This window comes from Alligator sinensis, unplaced genomic scaffold, assembly GCF_000455745.1.
Source record: "Alligator sinensis unplaced genomic scaffold, ASM45574v1 scaffold599_1, whole genome shotgun sequence".
NCBI lineage: Eukaryota > Metazoa > Chordata > Crocodylia > Alligatoridae > Alligator > Alligator sinensis.
Genome location: NW_005841968.1, coordinates 1,962,952 through 1,984,760, shown reverse-complemented (window position 1 = coordinate 1,984,760; position 21,809 = coordinate 1,962,952). Strand labels below are relative to the sequence as shown.

At 42.5% G+C, this 21,809-nt stretch overlaps 1 protein-coding gene across 1 annotated transcript in view; it reads left to right on the top strand.

The window, feature by feature from the left end:
- Positions 1-21,809, top strand: part of KMT2C (lysine methyltransferase 2C) — a 282,429-nt gene that overhangs the window by 202,649 nt on the left and 57,971 nt on the right. Inside the window, 7 exon segments of the mRNA XM_025200451.1 lie at positions 8,228-8,358; positions 10,965-11,151; positions 14,328-14,432; positions 14,806-14,853; positions 16,039-16,176; positions 16,364-16,396; positions 16,481-16,600. Coding sequence (XP_025056236.1) covers positions 8,228-8,358; positions 10,965-11,151; positions 14,328-14,432; positions 14,806-14,853; positions 16,039-16,176; positions 16,364-16,396; positions 16,481-16,600 — 762 coding nt within the window.

Below are 21,809 nucleotides of genomic sequence, written 5' to 3'. Positions count from 1 at the left end.
GGCAGGTGCACAGCAGGTCACAGCCAGGCAGCAGCCCCCACTGCCAGACTGCTGCAGTGAGTAGAGAGTGCAGGGAACTCTCAAGGTTGCTTCAGCCGTCCAGCTGGCACAAGGGGTAGTATCCCCAGGTACCAGTTGGCTGGGCCCCAGAAGCAAGAGGCCCTGAGCTACTTGGCAGGGCAGCTTTTTGTACTGATGGGGCCAGGACAGGGCAGCTTTTTATACTGGTGGGGTTGGCACAGGTAATGGCCCCGGGCTGTAGCTCCCCCCTGGCTGCAGATCCAGGAGGAACCAGGCAGAGTTATTTCACCCCATGTGGCACAATTTGCCCCACACCAAAGTGCATGTCTGGGCATGTGCTCCGAGGCGAAATCCCCAGCTCAGATTTGCACTGTTTCTATTTGATTTGCTGCAAGTGCACATGCTTGCATGTGTGGACGCACCCTAAGAGGGTGACCAAGTATTGGAACAGACTACCTAGAGAAATTGTCAAATCTCCATCCTTGGAAGTTTTCTAGAGTAGGTTAGACAAACAGTTGCCTAGGATGGTTTAGTCAGGGAAGATCCTGCCTTGATCAGGGAGCTGGACTAGATGGCCTTGTGAGATCCTGCCGTTCCAGCGTAACTTTGCTGTGATCCTATGATGGGTCCCCAACTTAGAAATTGTTCTGTTTCTTTGGCTAGGGACAGAAGATGCAGATAAACCAGTTTAAGTGATCAGAAACTGGTTTAACCCTGTAACAGAACAGAAGTTCAGTGCACATAAACCAGTTTCAAAATGCCTGAAACTGGTTTAAGATAAACCTAGTTGAATGTAGCATCAGACTTAGCTGATTTAGGTCAAACAAGTTCACGGAACTTTTGTCCCAGACCTCTTCCTGGTTTAAGTTAAGTCACAGTCCCCCAGCATCCCAGAATGCTTTGCTGCCCTGAGCTGGACTGGGCTGTGCTGTCTGCTCCAGAGAGCAGGGTTGGTCCTACCTCTGCTCCCTAGCCAGAGCAGTGAGCCTGGCTGACGTGGGGCTGGGAAACCTGGCTGGGGATGCAACTGGGTCTGCCTCGGGGAGGGTGGGAGGGACAGCCCCTGCCAGACTTTTCCCTGCTGCAGCAGAGCGGGCATGGGGCTTGGGCAGGTAGGCTCCGGTGAAGGGGAAGGAAGGGGTTTAAATCCCCTATCCCACCAGCATGGGACCCCAGCCAGGGTCTGCTTGGAAGGGTGCCGGCAGGTGACCAGCAGACTCCACCCCCTCCCACCTCTAGTAGAGACCGAGGCAAGCAGTTGATAAGGGGAGGGGCATAATTCCCCTCGGCACCCCCAGGCCATAGGGGAGAGGGAAGAGGCTGGGGAACCGGAGCTGGAGGAACTGGGCCTCTGCCACGTGAGCACAGGGCCAAGTCCTGCAGGACCAGACTGAGAGGTGAGAGGTGTTGGCAAAGACCTGGCACAGTCATCACATGTATGTGCTGGAGACGGAGCTAAGGGAACAGGAGAGGGTCCCCAGACTGCTTGGGCTGGTGTGACCAAAGAAAGCAGAGAACTACTCTTGCATGATAAAGCAGAACCTGCACAGGGTGGGAGCCTGGAACGCCTAAGCAGAGACAAAAGACACTGAATGCATGAGAGTCCTGCCAAAGGTGCTATAGGTGACAAGCATGCTAATGTCAAGGCACCCAAGGGCGCTGCCCCTCCCCCCCCCCAGCTCAGGGAGGCCCAGGTGTAGGATCCTGTGAGGGCTGGGGAGAGGATTTAACCCCTCACCCTGCAGTGTGCTAGCTCCGGGCTGGGGCCTGCCCACGCCCTCTCTGCTCCAGCAGGGAGGAGGGAAAAGCCTAGGAGCTTCAGTCCCTTCCCTTTGGAAGTGGATGACAGGCGGGGATCCATGGTCTAGCACCCCCCAGCTTCTGGCTGGAGCCACTGCATGCATGTGGCTGCATTTCCTGAATCAAAAGTGAGTGTCTGTTCACTTGCTTCTCAGTTTAATCTCTGCAGTTTAGACTAACCTGTAAAGACTAAATTGATTCAGCCTTGGGCTTTTTGACTGTCTGTACTTAGCCCTTGTGTTACAGTTATGTCTGCTTTGTAAAGACTTTTGTATTTGGGAATTCCTCAGTTTGCTGTGAAGATATTCCTTTGCTTTTTTTACTCCTTTTATGCAGAAGTATGTGGCCCTCGATTTTATAACCTGTGGGCAGGTGGCACATCTTTAGTTTGAACATAAATTTTTCAGCATCTTATCAGGACTTAATAATGGGCACTTAAGCTTCCTAATCAAAAACCTGATTATAGTCTTCGAATTAATGAGGCTCATAAAAAATACAAGTGTGGGGAAATTTTATTCATTTAATAATTTCATCTGTCTTTAATAAACATACAGATGTTGAAGCCTCAAACCTCAGAAGTTAAGTATACCATAAGTATGTAACATGTGCTTTCCAGTCCTGTACTCTAAATGGCATATTTTAGTTTGAAGGTGGTTTTATTTAGGAAATATAGAAATATATAGATTGTAATTTTTTTAATAAGAACTCACAGTCGTAACCATTAAATATACTGAAAAAAGCCTCATTCTGTGCAGTGGTACACTAGAGATGTAACACAACCTTGGAACTGAAGTCGGCAGGATTACTTTATGGAGCCCTGGTACTACACTTGTTTGGACTGTGTAGCAGAACCTTTTCTGGGTGATTAACTTTAAAAAAAAAAGTGAGGATATGCAACAAAAGGGAGGGGCAAAGGGGAAGGGGGCAGATACATGAGTATGACAAGTACATGAGTGTGTCTGTATTCTCCAGCCAAACAGTTGGAGTTAGTTAGTTGTTTGCTATCTGGTTATTTATTAAGGGGAAAAATCCATTTGGGGATACTGGAGCATAGCTTCATGTGTTCTGAGTCAGCATAGCTGGAGTTAAGTCATTGGTACCATTCTGGCTTCTGCCTGCTGAGAGTCTGGCCTTTCTCCAGTGTTGATCTCTGTAGTTTTCCTTGCTGCTGTGTCCTGTTCCATTCCCTTCTGAGTGCTAGCAGAAAAACTACTCTCAAGTTATTCAGAGAGCAGGATGTAAGCAAAACCCAGTCTGCCCAGAGTTCTCTGAAAAGAGTACAACAGACCAACGTGGTGAAGGGAGAGTTGCACAGTAATAGAAAAGGAAGGAGACAAACCAGGGGGCCAAAGACCACACCAAAACACAGAGAGAATATAACATGGGAAGAATGTAAGCTGGAGAAGGAAGATAGAAATGAAGCAGCAGTGGAAGAAAAAGAATGAGACAGACAAAACTATTTGGGCAGCAATGAACAGGGAAAGAAAACAGGTATCTGATCTACCAAATGTAGAAAAATAGCAGGATAATGACACATGTAGACAGGAAGACAGCTCTGCATGCAATATAGCAGTGCCTCCTATGATACTCTCATAAGTAAGCTTAGGAAATACAGTCCACACTTAAACTACTATAAGGCAATGCATAGCTGGTTGGATAATAATGCTCAAAAAGAAGTCATTAATGGCTTAGTATCAGACCAGACTAGTATCAAGTAGTGTTTCCTAAGAGTCTGTACTGAGTCTAATAGTCTTGACTAGGGGTTGACAGCCTACAGTCCATGGAGCCCTATAATTTGGCTCAGCAGCATTTGGCAGCGGGGAGGCTTTGGCATTAGTCACTTTGCTGTGCTGCTGTGGAGACTGGTGCCAGCTGCTGGTGCTCCCCTCATGCTGCCGTGGAGAAGAATGGCAGCAACACCAAATAGGCTCTAGCACCTGCCCATCCACCCACCTCTGACCCCACCTGGGCCAGTCTGGCCTGCAGCTTTAAAAGGTGGCCAACCACTAATCCAGCCCATACAGCATATTATACTGTATTTACTTGAATATAAGACAATCCTGAATTTAAGATGGCTCCCCAATAATTAAGTTTTCTACATGGAAAATTTATAAATTTGTTATAATTCCCCATATGTAAAATCTAATTATTGGAGGGTCGTCTTTTTAATTAATCGCCCGACCACTGCAGTGGGGGAAGGGGAGTAGATGGTTTGGGGAGGTTAAGCAGCTTGCTCCATGCTTGTACCTGCCCCCCTGTTACCTCTGCCCTCTCCCCCACAGCCTTGAGCCCCCCTTCCCTCCTCTCTTTTCACAAGCAGGCTCTGTCCTTGTCCTAGCCTAGGGCACTGAGCATGGCTCCAGCCCAGCTCCACCCCACAGCAGCTGTGCATGGTGCACACCACTGCTACAGGGCTGGGATGGGGCTGTGCTCAGTGCCCCAGGCTGCAGCATGGGCATCACCTACCAGCATGGAGCAAGGGTTAGAGACAGGAGGGGAAAGAAGCAGGCTGGGGAGCAGAGACAGTGCGGAAGAGGGGAAATGGGGGGAAGGGGCTGTAGGGGGCAGATGGTGGGGTATAGAGGCAGAGGATGGGGCAGGCAGCAATTACAGCAGTGACCCCAAACCTGGATAGGGGCGGGAGCCTGAGCCGCAACAGCCACCGGGGTAGGGGCAAGAGCCCAAGCCACAGGAGCCACCTGCCCATGTTAAATCTGCTCATCTTAGAATAGAGTAACTGCTGTAATTCAGTTTGTGCTTATTAAGTTGGTACACAGCATCAAGATGGATGCTGCTGTAGGCACTTAGGATTAGGATTCAAAATGACCATAATAAATTGGACAAATGTTCTGAAATAAATAGGATGAAATGCAGTAAGGAAAAGTGCAAAGTATTTGGGAAAGAACAATCAAATGCACAACATATGGCATGATGGCTAGGTCACAGTACTGCAGCAAAGATCTGGGGCGGATATAGAAAATCACAATCTGAGTACGAGTCAACATTGTACTCCTTTTTCAAAACCAGCTAATAGCAAAACTGGAATGTATGAACAGTAGTGTTTTATACAAGTCAGAAGTAATTCTTCCACTTTTCAGCACTGGTGGGTCCTCGGAACTGTGTCCAGTTTTGGGCATCGTGCCTTAAGAAAGATGTGGACAAACAGGAGAGAGTTCAGAGAGGAACAGCTAACTATTAGAAACCTAGAAAATATGGCATTTTAAGGAAAGGTGGAAAGAAATGGAATTTAGTGTAGAAATGAGAGAACTGAGGGGGAAATTTGATAAGTCTTCAAATACAAAAAAGGCTGTAAAAAGGATTATATTGATCAATTTTTCTCTGTGTCCATAGGGAACAGGACAAATAGTAATAGGTTTAAATTTCAGCAAGAGACTTTTAGATACCATATTAGGATGAATTTACTAATTCTGAGGGTGGTTAAGAGCTAGAACAGATTACCTAGAGAGGCTGTGAAATCCGTCACTGGCAGGTTGAACAGCCTCTGCCTAGGGAAGTTTACACTGAGATGATTCTGCCTTAGGGAGGGGGTTGGACCAGATCAGTGATTCTCAACCAGGATGCCACAGCATCCTAGATCCACAGTATCCGTGAGATCCTTTTAAGGCTGCCACATGGTACAGCACAGTATTAGCGCTGTTAGGTGTCCAACACCTACACATGAGTCACAAGATAAACTCAGCGATTATGAATAGGAGTCCATAGTGGTAGAAACACATCTGACCTGCCGTGGTCTTTGAGTTCTTTGCAATATAAGATTTGTTCTATTATTTTTCTGTAGTCAAAAAAAAACAAACCCCAACAAACAAAAATTAAAGATAAGAGGTGGTATTTTTTGAGGAGTGCCTTGAGTTGAAAAAGACTGATAAACCACTGGACTAGATGACCTCTTGAGGTCCCTTTCAGTCCTATTCTTTTGTGGCTCTAAGAACAGAAGTTTTGTGGGAAAGAATATATGAATAGGGAACAATGAGTGGAATAATATTTTGGTCCATTCCTTGACTGTCAAGCTGACTGCTACAGTTTTTTCTAGTTACTGACTTTTGAGGCAACCTCATGTGCATTATCTTAACAGTTCAGAATTCATAATAGTAGTCTCCAAACTGTGAACAGCAGCTCCAAGGTATAACTACAGGAGTCTGGCTAAAGTTTTGATAATGGTTCTTCTACCCTATGGTATACTACGTTTTGTTACCTAACAATGTAGAATGTGTATTGACTCTCCGAAGTCACTTACTGTAATTAGGTTGGGTTTTTTATTATTTTTTGAAGTATTGCGCTTGCATGTAGTGGCTTCACTTGTCGGTCTCAATAAACTGTTGAATGGATGATTTGTCATACCACAATGTTTTGCAGAAAAGTCTTTTATTTGTTTGTTACAAAAACAATTATTGCGACTTTAGAATGACTTATTCATTAATTACTTTGTTCTTTTTCAAGGGCTTTTGTGTACTTTTAGCAAAGACTTCAGCACAGATCTATTGTAGTATTTGAAAAAATTAATTAAGTGGCATAGATTACAGGAATAATTCTGTCTTAGTCTTAAATAAAAAGAAGAGAAAAAGTGCTTAGGAAATCATCTGGACCAGATTCCTTATGTTTCATCGCCCAGAGAAGGAAAACAGTGGTACTTACTGTTATATCAATAAATCATGTGGAGGGGGAGCAGGGGAGACCTTTACCCCTGAATGTTATAGAGCAGAACCACTCAGTACGTGGGTAAGGATTTATCTAAGAGCATTCTAAAAGCATAGATCTGTGTACAGTAATTTTGATGCAATGATTCAAAAAGTGTTCAGCACCTTTTTATGACACACTTCTGTTCCCCCATCTATTCCAGGTCAGAATTCAGCTACTTTACTGCTCTCTGTGTTAGCACTACTGAAGGAGAATGACTAGGGGAGCTTGATTCTTTTCTGGCTTTATACAGTATTAACAGAATTGTCACTTCTCAACTTTTAAAACTTCCAAGTGGAATAAATTTGTTATGGAAACTGAAAAACGAAGAATTACCCCAAATGATAGGGCTAGGATCCAAAGTGACCTCCAGGGACCGGAGAAATGATCCACAATCAATGAGTGAGGTTCATCGATTGAACAAGTGTAAAGTCTTGCACTTGGGATGGAACAATTGTATTAAAAAAATACAAAGTGGGGAATTAGTACCTAGGTTGCAGTACTAAAGAGAAGGACCTGGGGGTTATGCTAGACCATAAGCTGAATCTGAGTCGACAGTGTGCACTTGTTCCAAAAAGAAGCCAACAGCATCCTGGGTTGTATAAACAGGAGTGTCACTTGTGAATCACTTCCCTTGATTTTCTTATGTCTTGTGTTGTGTCAGATTTGACTGTATTGTTTTACTAAAATGTGAAACAGCGGATTTGTATGAGATGGCTTGGATAGGAATGATCCTGCTTCAGGCAGGAGGTTGAATAAATGACCTATGGAGGCCCCTTCCAACTCTGATTCTCCATGAATCTGATTCTTCTGTTCCGTTCAGAGCTAATGAGACCTCACCTGGAGTCCAGTTTTGGGCCCCACACTTCAAGAAGGATGTGAACAGTTAGGAAAGAGTCCAGTGCAGAGCACCAAAAATGATCAGGGGCCTGGGAGATGAGACTTATGGAGAAAGGCTAAAAGAACTAGGGTTATTTAGTCTGGAAGAGAAGACACAGGGGGAGTTTGATAGCCGTCTTCAAATACTCGAAGGATGATTATAGAGAGGATGGAGATTGGCTCTTCTCTTTGGCTGTAGAGGACAGGACTGGGAGCAATAGCTGTAAGCTGCAGCAGGGGAAATTGAGGCTGGAAGTTGGAGGAGCTTTCTGACTTTGAGGATGGTCAGGGATTGGAATAAGCTACCTTGAAAAGTTGTGGACTCTTCATCCTTGGAAACTTTCAGAAGCAGGTTAGACAAACACTTGGCTGGGATAGTTTAGTCAGGGATGATCCTGTCTTGAGCAGGGGGCTGGACCAGATGACTTTGTGAGGTCCCTTCCAGTCCTACTTTCATATAATCCTATGTTATTTTCACACAGAGCTTTTAAAGAACAGTTCTGCTCTAATAATAATGAGTCTGCAGTGTACATATAGCTCATCTTAAATGACAAATTTCAAATATGTAGAGTGGGCAAGAGATAATGGGCACACGGCATGCAAGGGAGTGATGTGTTGTGTATCCTCTCTAGCTACCTCTGACAACCCTAACCCAAATGACCAAGTGCAGCTGGGTTGATGGCAAGATGGCTTTCAACACAAGTATGGAGCAAGAATCAAGCTATACGTTAGGATCCATAGCAAGACAATTTTGTCAGTCTTCCACTATGCCCCTGGGCCCAGAGATATTAAAGAGAATGTTAATATATTTAGGCATGAATGTTTTCCTTAGGTTGGACAGAACAGCTGCCAGACACACCAGTTGATGAGTCCACCGCAGTCTCTGAAAATACTGAGAAAACAAAAAAGCGTTACAGGAAAAAGAAAAATAAACTTGAAGAAACCTTCCCTGCATACTTGCAGGTACAGTTGTGGTCTTACATTATCCGCTACATAAAATTGAGGTTTGCACTTGTTGAATAAGTTTTTACTACATTTAAGGCATAAACGCTTGTTTTCTATTATCCGTTTTTTTTTATTCAACTGAAGTAAAGTATGTGTATAAGTATATATAATATGTTGTATATCTAATGTCAATAATACTCTTTCAGCTTACAGCCCCCTATTTGCTACTGAGACATAATGTATAAATAAGGCTCTTGTGTTCCTTTTTCCTGAGAAACTGAAATACTGCACCCTTAATTTGCATATTTGTATATATTGAATTCTGTCAAAAGACTTAGGCTGAACCTGTCATTTCTTTTTGATATTATTAATATTTCTTTACAGAAAGATTTGAGAATACTGTCTGATGTGGGGAAAAAAGTGCATTTAATAGGGATAGAGAAAGATCCCTCACTAAGACTTTTTCTTATTAATAAGAATGGCTTTTGTTTTAGCATGAGCTCATTCTCATAAAACATAGATTAAGTTTTTTGTGTTGTTTCTTAGTTCATTAATGCAAGGAATAGCTGATTTTTTTTTAAAGTACAATTTTACCAATCATAAAATGCCATGGCTTTCTAGGGCAAAATTAAAGATGAATACAATGAATAGATGAATGAACAAATAAAATGTCTTGGCTGACAGAAGTTGGCTTGAAGAGTCTGTAGTCAATTGCAAAATCGGTGTATGGCTAACATACGTTTCAGGACTCAGGTTTGGGTGAACGGTGTCTGTTATTACAGAACAAGGAGCAATGGTCTCAAATTGCAGCAAAGGGAAGTTTAGGTTAAATATTAGCAAGAATTTTCTTACTAGGAGGAGTAAAACACTGGGACAGTTACCCAGAGAGGTTGTGGAATCTCCATCCTTGGAGGTTTTTAAAACCCAGCTAGATAAAGCCTTGGCTGGGATGATCTGGTTGGGCATGGTCCTGCTTTAAGCCGGAGGTTAGACTAGATGATCTCCTGAGGTCCCTTCCAACCCTAACTTTCTGTGCTTCTATGATTTAATATACATGTCTGTTAATGAAACTATACATTTTCATTGAACTCAGTTTTTGTGGTGCTAATTCTCTCCAGTGTGATTATATCTGCTGCTACTTAACCTCTTAAAAAGAGATGGATGGTTCCTCTAGTCTGGCACTGAAAACTTCCATTCAATTCCCTGTTCATCCATAGGTTTTTTGTATGGTCTGAGTTTTTCAGGGATAATTCCACAGGAGGGTCACTTTGAGAATATAGAGTCTAAAGGTTGTGAATTGCTCTAATGTTATGGTAATGGATTGTACAGGTATTTAAACCCTGTTTATGCAGGGGAGAAATTTTTCTCTTTATAATCTAAGGTGTAAATTTAAATCACTAAAATTATACCAGTACCAGTACAACTACCCCACTACTTCCTGTCCACTGTACATACGCCCAACCTCACTCCCTAGAGTGGACACTTTCATTCCACAATATGTACATGGCAGAGGGAGCAGATAACTGTATTATTATATAAGCTTATAAGCTTTCACGTGTAGACAGTAGAGGTGCACCATGCATATAGGGAAAACTGACAGTATCAGAAATTGGCTTTTTTTGCCTGATGTGGCCAATAAATGCCCTGTGCATATGCACAGCCAGAACATGCACATGGGCAGGAGCACAGCCCAGCGGCTTGGAGAGCAGCATTGACTGGCAGGTCTGTTGTAGGGGGAGGGGGGAGGAAAGGGGTATGGGGGTGCAGATTGAGGCCCCCGTGGTGAGGGAGGGAGTGGGACGCTACTCAGCCAGGGCAGGGTGGGCACAGGATGGAGCTGCAAGCAGCATGTCTGGGGTGTGTTGGGGAGGAGGGGTGCTACCACCACTGCACGCACCCTGGGAGGCATGGGGGGGTGTGCCGCTGGATCTACGCGCAGGGTGGGTCTGGCTGTTGCTGTGGGCTGGGGGTTGCACCAGGCTCTTCCCAGCGGGGGTGTTAGGCTGTGGCAGCACTGGGCTTTTCCCAGTTTTTCCCAGCTGGGCCAGGCTGCGCTCAGGGTGCGCAGCAGCAGTGCTGGAAGGAGGGTTACAGGGGGCTATGGCAAATTTTGGGATGGCTGCATCCCCCAATCCCCTCTCCCAGCTCCACTGCCGCCTGCCCCAAGCACAGCCTGGCCCAGCCACCACCGGGAAGAGCTTGGCCCCGGCCCAGCCTGCAGCAGCAGCCCACCTTCACCCCATGCAGATGCAGGGGCACACAACCCCCATACCCTTCTGGGGTGAGTGCAGAGGCGGGAGCACCCCCCGCATGTCCCCCGGACAAGCCGCTCGTGGCTCCATGCCACGTCCACCCCACCTGAGCAGCACCTGCCCCAGCCCCACTCTCTCCCTCATTCTGCACTACAACCATCCCCCCCACCGCTTCCCCCACAGCAGACTTACCAGTCCAACACTGGTCTCCAAGCTGCCCAACTGCACATTGGAATCAGATGGGTATCAGCCAATATGGCGCCTTAAAAATCAATCATCAGTATTGCCCCAAAAAATCTCTATCTTTGCAACCCTAGTAGACGGCATCTTTGTAAATTGGTTTACTTAATATTTTCTTTGTCTTTATTCTAGGAAGCTTTCTTTGGAAAAGATCTCCTAGACACCAGTAGACAAAGCAAGCTGAGCCTAGACAATTTATCTGAAGAATCACTTCCACTTCCATGTAAAACTAATCTGGCCACTAATTTCCTGGATCCATCTTCTGACCCACTACTTAGCTCAGCCTCCAATCCATCTCAAGCAAAACTGGGAGCTCAAGGTATACGAAACTAAAGTTAGTGATAACTCAGTAATTCTTGACATGTTTTTACTGAGATACTTTCCTAGCTTTTGTCTTTTTGTTTTTGAAGCATACACTTTTTGACTTTCTTTAACTTAATCTCACAGGACTAATTAACATTTTATATTAAGTGATAATCTACAATTTGGTCTTTGTTCTAGAGTCACTAATACATAGATGCAGAGCCACGGCTCCCTGAGAAGAGCATCAGTGACCCAACAACACTCACTTTCATGTGCCTTACTGTTATTCTCATCAGTCCTCAATTATAATGTCAGGATTTACGAAATTGGTGTAGGAAAGCAAATCTTGTATGATAAGTAGGCTAAAATAAACTAATTGGGAAGGCTGTATTAAAAACCTGTTGAATATTCAACTTTAAGAGGTTTATTGTCTAACTTTTAACTTTGGCTTTTTAGCTGGACATTCAGATTTTTTTGCTTTATCTTGTGCCCCCCAGAGGTTGAAACCCCTTTCAAGCTACAGTTTGTAGCAAGAATGAACCTTTCACTTTCTTGCTACAAAAAAATACGTTGTGTGTGTTGCAATAACAAACAACTCCTATAGACTGCAAGTTTCATTCAAGGAAGCAATATAAAAAACTTCTGCCCAACAATCCTGCTGTTATGAACATCCTTTTCTCAGTGTCTAAAAGCATTTTGTTTTGTTCCTCTTTCACAAACTATATGTCTGCTCAGCAACTTCTATCTAGTCTGCTCCTTATTGCTTTGGAACCTGCTCTTCCCTCTCCCCCAGTTAGTTTGAAACAGCCCGTATTCAGTAATTATTTTTTGGCATGCTGCAGAAGACATCTCTTTGAATAGAGTTTCTGGAGAACACTGAGGGTATGCTTTCAAGATAATGAAGGTAGTAACTAGGGATGTGTGTACACATACTAAGTCGACTTAAAATACAGCAACTTAACTAAGTTGACTTAAGTAAGTCAATGTAATTTAAACCATGTCAGAGCATACACATGTACAGTTCCTTGACTTGTTGACAGCCACTTCGTAAGCTAAATCAAGTTAACTAATGCGACTCAAGATAATACATCTCAGTCAACTCTGCTTCACGTATGTGCATACGTTCTGACACTTAAGTCGACTTAAAAAAGCTAAGTTGGCTTAACTGTCAGAACATTAGTATGTGTGTACACCTCCTAGCCGGCTAAGTTTCTGTGGAATTTACTCTAATGCTTTTGGGATATAATTAAGTTATGTATTATTGTATCACTAATAACTTTAGGTGTCTAGAGCCTCGGATAGCCTTCTTTATTATTTTAAATCTTACTCTTGACCTTAGCTGGAATAAAAAACAAATACCAGAATAGTGAGGATAACGTTGTAGAAGCAGAACTGTGTTCTGTTAGGGACCCAGAAGAACAGGCTAGTCATTTTTCCCTTTTGCGTTGCGTGAGTTTTCTTCTCCAATCCAAAACAGCCAAGTAAGCCAGTGGAGTCAGATCATTCAATTGACACCATATGCGACCAGCCCTTGGCTCGGATCTGAAGCAGCTGACTAAAGCAACGTGGCTGTTTCCAGCATATGCTGAATTGAAAGGGTAAAAAGAATTTTAAAAATCCTCTAACATAGATGGGAATAAAACTTTGAAAAAGTGATACTATAAACACAACAGGAGTAGAGCTGGTCCGTATGAAAACAGTCCACAACGTTGATATTTACTCTCATACCACACATACCTTTTCCCCAAAAATCAGAGTGTGGGTCTTAAGTGGGGAAGCTGATTTTGTTCACTGGAATAGAAGCCAGTGTCCTGTAATTGCTGCCACTCCTCCCAGGCCAGCAAGCAGGAGGGATGCAGTCCAGTTGGAACCCTTTCACATCTGCTACCACTTTAACAATAGCTTTGAGCATCTGTGAATTACTTTAACACCGTAGCTTTTGCCTGAAGCAGCCACTGAGCTAGCTGAGAGTGACTGAATTGCTGCATGCAGCTAGCTCTCAGGCACAACTCCTGTAAAAAAAAAAAAAAAAATTAAATTATATTCTACATTCTGCCTTCCAAGAACAAGGCATGTATTTTATTTGAGGGTGTGTGAGAAAATATGCTAATCTCTGCCTAGAGTTCTCTATCTTCACCATGAGCCATTTCCAGCTATTTAACTCGGGTTCAGATTTTATTATTACTATTGTAAAAAGGTGGTTACAGTATTCAGGATTGTGCCCAGGCAGCTCTATTGAACTATGGCATAGGAAAAATATTTCAGAAGACAGGAAGGCTGTTAACTCTGGCTGGATGTTGGTAAATTAGGAGAATTTTTTTTTCTGTTCCGTCAACTCTGTCTTTGGCCAGATATGCGTCATCAGGTGAGATTTCTTAAAAGCTAAAGCATGACTGGAGCTGATCCTAGTTACTCAGTCAATAAGCTGAGCTCATCGACACTACTTTAGGTACCAGAATCCTTCCATTTGCATAATTACTGCTGTGAAGCTAAAATGCCAAAAGGTAAACTTGCATAACAAAAGCAGAACTAGTTTGTTGTTGTTGCTGCTGCTTTTACAGCATTGTGCTTAGTGCCAGGAAGTCTTTTGTAGCACCAGGTATGCCGAGTAAGTAAAAGGTTTCCATAACTGATGTAGTTCTGCACCGCTTAAAGTACTCTCCCCTCCCCCCATTATGATGAGTCCCTGTTCTTTATGCACAGTAGTAACTGTCCTCCATTGATATAATTGCCTCTGTAGTAGGCATAGAGTAGTGCAGAGTAACTGGGAAACATAAAACGTTATCTTTCGAGGTTGCTTCTGTTTTGCACTGACTCCACAACAGGCAAAGTAGTGGAGACTGGGACCATTGGGGCCATTGTCTTGTCCAGTCTGACGTTTACCCTGGTACAGTTGTTATCAGAGTAGTGGGTTCAAATTAGGGAAAAAGTCATTTTCAGATAAGAATAAAGTCTAGCAAACTGAAGTAGTCAGCTGCTGTAAATCCAATCCCTGTGTTTTCTCTGTATATCTTTACAATTCTCTTTCGTTTTTCTTTCCCGAATTCATCCAAACTCTTCCTTGCAACAGGTCCATGCATTATCTTTTCTAAAATTAGGTGTTTTCAGAGCATGTTAATAGCTGGGAAGATTACCAAAGAAATCTTCAAGGTTCATGGTTGTACTGATTTTAGTTTCTGTTGCCTTCTATAGGTACTTCTGATGACCCCTTAGCTGATCTTTCAGAGGTTTTGAACACAGATGATGATATCCTTGGAATACTTTCTGATGACTTAGTAAAGTCTGGAGATCATTCAGGTATGTGCTTTTAAGACTTCTTTAGTGGCTGTTTTCTTTGTTCTCTTGATTATAGACACTCTCCATATGTTATGTTGACAAGGTATGCTTTGTGTGGCTTTGATATATATGTAATTGTTATATCTTAAGTATACTTCAATTTCAGAAGTTCTTTTATCTCCCGCTTTTACAAAACAGCTTTTCAGTGTTTTATTTTACTTAGCCCTTTGCTTTACTGCTTACGAGGGAATAAAAATAGCTGCTGTTGTCTATCGTACTTGCATAGCTTTTTCAGCATGCAGCTGTGTATGCTCTTGGTTTGTTTTCCTTTTTCTTTTTTGATTTTTTTTTTTCGTGTTATAATCATCCATTTTATCTGGTTTGGGTCCTGTAGGTCTTGATTTATGCACTTTCCAGGTTGAGAACTCACCCTCCCCATTTGGTAAGAAAATAAACAATGGATGATCCATCATTAGAAGTAGTCCTCTTTCTTAGTGGTTTCAGCCAAAAAAAACCCCCCTGTTTTGTGCATGCATAGATGTTAGTGCTCCTTTATTGTGTCACTAATTCATTGCTTTGTTTTCACTTGCTTTCTGTTCTGCTTGCATCTAGCACTACTTGTAGAATTTGCACTGTGCAACCAATAGTGTTTTAGATATAGTTATCTAGGTTTTTTAATAGCGGCTGTTTTTGTGTGTTTCACGATACAAAACTATTTTTTTTTGTTTCTTCCATATTTCCAATATTACACAGAGTAATAGTATATAGCTCTTATTGTAGAGAGATACTTGACCTTAATTCAAACAGGTTTTTATTAAGCCAGTATATGAAGCATGAATGAAAAGGTCAACATCAGTCTTTCTTGTAAATGGCTCATGATTTGTCACCTTACGTACAATTCTAGAGCATAGTTTTATGATAACTAGGAAAGACATGCTACATTATTTTTTAAGGTGGCTCATATTTGGTGCTGAAATCTTTTAAATACAAGTGTCTATTCTGTTTTTCCAAAAGTCTTTTGCTTCAGACACACTTATTTAACTTTTAAATGGATCCAGCATTTCATATTGTAAATAATATCGTAATTCCTCAACGCCGACAAATTATATTTTCTAATTTAATACAGAATATTTTTAGTCCTTTATTAAAAGTAGAAACTCCTGCCATTATAATACAAGCCAGATACAAACTGTATTTTAGTAAATGTTTAGTGTAACAAAAGGAATCGTGGAACTTTCAGGGGATAATTAAGGTAATATGTAGCTGCTAGAGGAAATGCCTGTTTTTTAAAATGAACACAATAAAATGTTCTCAAAAGATTAGATGAGATGTAACTAAATTTAGGGATCCCATTATATGAAAATTTGCTTCAAAGTCATCTAATATAGGCATTTAATTAAATTACATTCCTTCTCAAACTGTGAAGAAAGCTAAATCAGATGTTTCTGGTTTTTCTTGATGTCTTCCTTTACCTTGCAAACCAACTTCTAGATTTTACCAGATCTGATTTAATTTACAGTCAAAGTGTAACCGAAGAAGTATAAAATGTTTGGTTTTTTTTATTATTCACAGTCCTGTCAGTAGATTTCATTGTTTTTTAACTGACATCATATTCTTACCTCTTCAGCTGGACTAGATATTGGTCCCATCTCGGATGATCCTTCCTCTCTGCCTCAGCCAAGTGCTAATCAGAGTTCACGGCCCCTGAGTGAAGAACAATTAGATGGAATCCTCAGTCCAGAACTAGACAAAATGGTCACCGATGGTAAAAAGCTTGTCTTACATTTTGAATACTTTTTAGAATAATTTAAGTAAACATCTATTTTCTAACATGGCTGTTGATAAATTTCCTAGATCAGCCTTTGGACTTACCATTGTCAAATTAATTATATTGCGCTATATCTAGAATACCAAAATTATTGCTAATTCTGTATTGTTTTTACTTTGCCCAGGTGCAATTCTTGGTAAACTGTACAAAATTCCAGGTATGTGTTCTTGAGGTTTGCAATCCCTTATAGAGTGTAGTTTATATGACAATATCAGCCAAGTTATACATAGTGTTTTTGCAGAGCTGGGAGGAAAAGATGTGGAAGACTTATTTACTGCTGTACTGAGTCCTGCAACCACTCAGCCAACTCCTTTGCCACAGCCTCCACCCCCACCACAGTTAATGCCTTTGCACAATCAAGGTACATTCTTCTGTTTCATTTAAAAGCAGTGTGGCAGCCTGTACAAAACCAGTTTTGTATCTTTTACAATATAAAAGGAAGCCATGTTAGCGAAAATGCTTCTGGGGTCTTTTCAAGCTATCTGGAAGTAGGTGTCTGATATATGGACAGATTGATTTTGGTATTAGAGAGAAAAAATATTTATCATATTTGCTTTTTTGTAAAATACTGGGCAATTGGGCAATTATTATATACTACTTTAAGTATTGGTGATAAGGCTAGTCTCCTGTTCTGATATTCTGTTCTATTACACCCTCAGCAGTTCTAAGTAGTCCAGCTTTCAAATCAAGGAGTTTGACTAATCAGCCCCTTAATTATATTATTTTTGTCTGTAAGACAGTGTGAGTGTGATTTATTCCGCCTAATTTCTATTGAGAGTTCAGTTTAAGTTGAGTAGCATTGTTCAAACAAGAAGAGGGGATTAAGAACAGGTCCACAGCATTTCAATTATTTTTGTCTTTTCTGTTCTATTTCCCCACTTGTACTTTCACATAAATTGATACAAAATGCTGATACCTGAACACTGGAAATCAGGGACAAACGGGGTTTTTTGAGTGTAGTTGCAAAAGCAAGCCAAACACGTGTTTTCTAGCATTTGTCTATTGTGGGTGCCTGTATACCTCAAACAGTTGAGTTTAGAGAATTTTTTTCCGTGTCGGTACCCTAAACAGTACACGTTTCTTACTTCTCCTCATGCTCTGTACCAAGGATGTAAAAGGCTTCTTCCTCCTCTTAAGTTCCTTTCAACCCCTTGCGGCAGAGCTTCCGCAGTTTTTCCAGATTGTATGCTTGGCCTACAGCCATTTTTCAGATCCTGTGCTACTCTTTTTTTTGTTTTGTTTGTGTTTTTCAGACTACTTCTAGTTTACTTTGTATTCTTTCTCCTTTTGACTTCCAGTTTCCATCAGTTTTTCAGTGAAACATAAGACACTTCTGGTGTGTGCCATTTTGCTTCTCTAGCTGAGTAAGGCTTCATTTTTCCTCATCACTTTGGCCACCATGTGTCAGCTTCTCTGGACTGTCAACATCTCCTACAGTGCCTCAATTCAAGCTTTGTCCCTTCTTTGAAGAGGCTATGTGCCTTTATTGTTTTAGGCAGTCTCCTGTTTCTAGGGAGTGTACTATTTGCAAATCTGTTATTCTCTGCACCTAAAAGGACCATGAGGGCAGAGTCCAAATCCATGAAGTCGGCCTCTGACTGTACCTTCTGCAAATGTGGGCCATAGCTTGCAAGCCAGATAGTGTCATGGGCCACCAGTCCTCTCTGGTCACTCTAGCAACAGTGGGCAGAGGCCACAGCAAGGAAGCGCAGCCCTCCACTTAGACTGTAGCAGCTGGTTGAAGTGGCCAGGGGCAATTGCATACCATTAGCAAAATACAGACTAGATCAAATGTTTGGGGAATTGGCACGTCATTAGTAAAATGCGGCCTGGATCCAGTCCCTTTGTAGGCTGGATCTCCAGTGGGTCTACACCCTATGCTCTAAATTTTGAGCACTGTGATAAATTTAGAGGATAGGGTGTAGACCCACTGGAGCAGAAGTTCCCTACCACCAGCCCCACACGCCTCAACTCCAACCCCACTGTTGAGTAGGGAATTGTCTTGATTTCCAACCTGTTGAGTCTGTCAGTTGAGCTCTTCTCATCTGATGGTTCCTTTATTTCTAAGGAAGTTTATGGTTCCAGGTATGCCCACCCCATCTTGGCCATCCTCCTTCAAGGAAGCAGCATTGGCCCTTCATATCACAACTTCATGCTTCCTAGTTCCCTGTCTAGGGGCTGCAAAGACCCTTTCTCCATTCCCCAAGCAACAGGCAGAGTATTTTATGGGACAGTCAAGAAGTTCAATCCACTCCCTAAATCCACTTCCATTTCCCCCTTCAAAATCCTTTGGGACGGGATGGCCCACTTCCAGCATGCTTGCACACAGCTCAATAGACCACTGATCTTAGAAGTATTGCCACCTTTGGTTGGAAATGTGCCTTCTCCCAATCTCTTCCCCACCTCCCTTTTCAAGGACTCTTCTCATGAAATTTTGCTTTGACCAGAAGTGTCCTCCTTTCTATCTTTGGGGGTCTATGAAAAAGTTACTTTATGATAGAGAAGAAAAGGGCTTCACCCTGATTACTTTCTGGTTCCAAAGAGAAAAGAAGGATAGTGCCCCATCCTTTCAACTCGCCACCATCTCCTTACAGGATGTATCTACATGCCATTTGTGTATGAATAAACTCTGGAGCTTATTGCTCTGGAGTTTATTCTTCCCGGGCACCACATCTGCACATGTGCCCAAGAGTGCAGCACATTGAGCTGGGTTGGAGCAGCCCTGGCTGGCAGGGAGCCTGGGGGGGGTCATCCTGCCAGCCTGGGGCTGCTCTGACCCAGCTCATTGTGCTACAGTGGGGCTGGTTGGGGCACGAGGGTGCTTCAGTACAGGGCTCGCCAGCAGGCAGCTCCCTCACTGAAGCACGTGTTCCAGCCAGCTGGGGCTGTGTCTACATGTGTGCTGCTGTGGAGTTTTTTAAATACAAGTATTTATACGTACTATCCTGTTGGGGAATAAATTAATTTACTGCAGCCTAATAGGGGCACATGTGCAGACGCATGATGTTTACTGTGCAGCTGATTAATCAGCTGCACAGTAAAAGTTGTGTAGGTGCGCCCACAATTCTCATTTGATTCATGGTAGAAAGGGCTATGACTAATACAAGGTCCTCCTGTTTGTACTCTCAACATCCCTAATGGTCTTCACTAACATCCTTATGGAAATCCAGGCACTGCTTCCCATACTGTATTTCACCTGGACAAGATTTCCCTCCAGACTTGCCTCAAATTTCTACCTAAGGTTATCACAGAATTTCACTGTAGCCAACAAATACACCCACCAGTCTTTTTCCCGGATCCTCCCTTCCAAGTGTGTACAGGATTCATGTGAGGAAAGCCTTGTCTTTTCCAAAAATCTCATCTGTTCATTCCCAGACCCAAGAGATCAAAAGACTCATTGATTTCTGCTCAGAGACTATCTAACTGGATCTTGGATGGTGTCAGGTTGTGCCGCAAGGTCAATGACCCATTTTACCAGAACCCAAAACATATACAAGTTCGATGCCTAGTAGTACTGTGATACTAGTGAGGCACATCTGGTGAAGCAGTCCTCCAGTTGTTCTTTGCTTAGTAATCTGGGACCTGGTTCCAGGTACAATGAGGGTTGTCTTGGTGTCATGCACAATGAATGAGCGTGCGGACAAGTGATTGAAGGAGAATGAGAAGTTACTTACCAGCAATGAGAATTGTTCAGACATGTTTACGTGCTACATCTTGCTTTCTTCCTTGCCTACTTCCTTTCTTCCATGGAGTTCCTGGCACTCTGGGATTCCATGGCTAAGACATAATGGAGAAACAGAAAGTACATACTGCTATCTGTGTCCTTGGCATGGATACAAGGGGATGCAGAATGTATGCACTGGGAAGGCACTACTAGGGCAAAATATTTTCCAAGCTTAAGTGTTCATCTGAGCCCATAGTGGAAGTTACACCGACAGTGCATCTCATGGAGCTCCAGTTTACCAGTTAGTAGCTTCTCATCCTCAAACCAGGATTCCAAAACCAAGTTACATATAAAACTTGTTTAGGATAACTACTTTGGATAGTTTGTTGGATTTTTTTGTGGGCAACTTCTGACATACGTATTCTAGACTTAAAGGGTTTCACTCTGGATGCCTCATCAAACGGTATTTTTGTGCCAAGTAGTTTGTTTAATATGCACAAGTTTAATTAGAAGCATTCATTCTCAGCAGCAGTCATCTTTGGTAGAGTTGACACCAGTTAAGGTGCTATAAGATGGCAAAAAGTCCTGAAAATTAGATAATTTAAAGCAAACAGTGATAAGGTATGGAGTAAGTGTTAATAAAGACGGCATTGCCTGTTTCTTCGAGTGTGTGGAGATAACTTCTTCAAGTTATCAGTGTTAAATTAATCTGGGAGCTGTTCCAATTGCAATTTTTCTGGTTTAGAATTCAGTTCAGTTATGGATTAATGATTCACTTACTTCTGTGTGATGAAAGCTTCAGTTTCTAATGAGGAAACGCACCTCAGATTTTAATTCATTTTGCTGTTAGAAATGTAATTACCAACAGGCTTAACCCCTGTCTTTCTCAGGCAGACATCTGATTTTGCAGCAGAAATCAAGGGTCTGATTCTCATGTCCATTTTCCTGACCTGACCTTGTGATAGCATAAGGCAAGCTATTGATCAACTGTAGCAAAAAATGTTCTCCCAAGCCCTGATCAGGAAACTTTCACCCAGTCCATCCAGACAATACAGAATCATAGAAATTAGGGTTGGAAGGGACCTCAGTGGGTCATCTAATCTAACCCCCTGCTCAAGGCAGGACCATCCCCAACTAAGTCACCCCAGCCAAGGCTTGGTCTAGCCGGGTCTTAAAAACTTCCAAGGATGGAGAGTCCACCTCTTCTCTGGGTAACTTGTTCCAGTGTTTTACTATGCTCCTAGTAAGAAAAATTTTCATAATATCTAACCTAATACTTCCCTTGCTGCAACTTGAGCCCATCGCTCCTTGTTCTGTCATTTGCCACTACTGAGAACAGTCCAGCTCCATCCTCTTTTGCCCAGCCAGTCAGCCCCCAGCCTGTACCTGTGCATGGGATTGGTCTGTCCTAAGTGCAGGGCTTTGCACTTGTCCGTGTTGAACCTCATGAGATTTCCTTTGGCCCAATCCTCCAATTTGTCTAGGTCACTCTGAATATCCTTTCCTTCACTGGGAAAATAAGCCATAGAACACAAGACAATGACCAAAAATACAAGAGAACCATACTCAATAAATGTATCTAATTCCAGAGTTACTCTTACATTTTCAAGGTGGAGGGCAGAGAAGGGCAGCACCTTAGAGACTAACTGGTTTAGAGAAGCATAAGCTTTCATTGGCAACAGCCTCTTCATGAGCTGCTCATGCCTCTCTGAACCAATTAGCCTCTAAGGTGCTACCTGACCCTGCTTTCTGCCTGGCTTCAATCAAACACAGCTAAGTACCCCTCTCTGTGCTTTTAAAGAAACACTTCTCTATGCAATTACAATCCCAGTTGCAGTGACTGAGGTTCAAAGGTCAGTGTTACACCAAGGTAGGAACATCTGAAAAGGCTGGTGCTAAAAAAAAA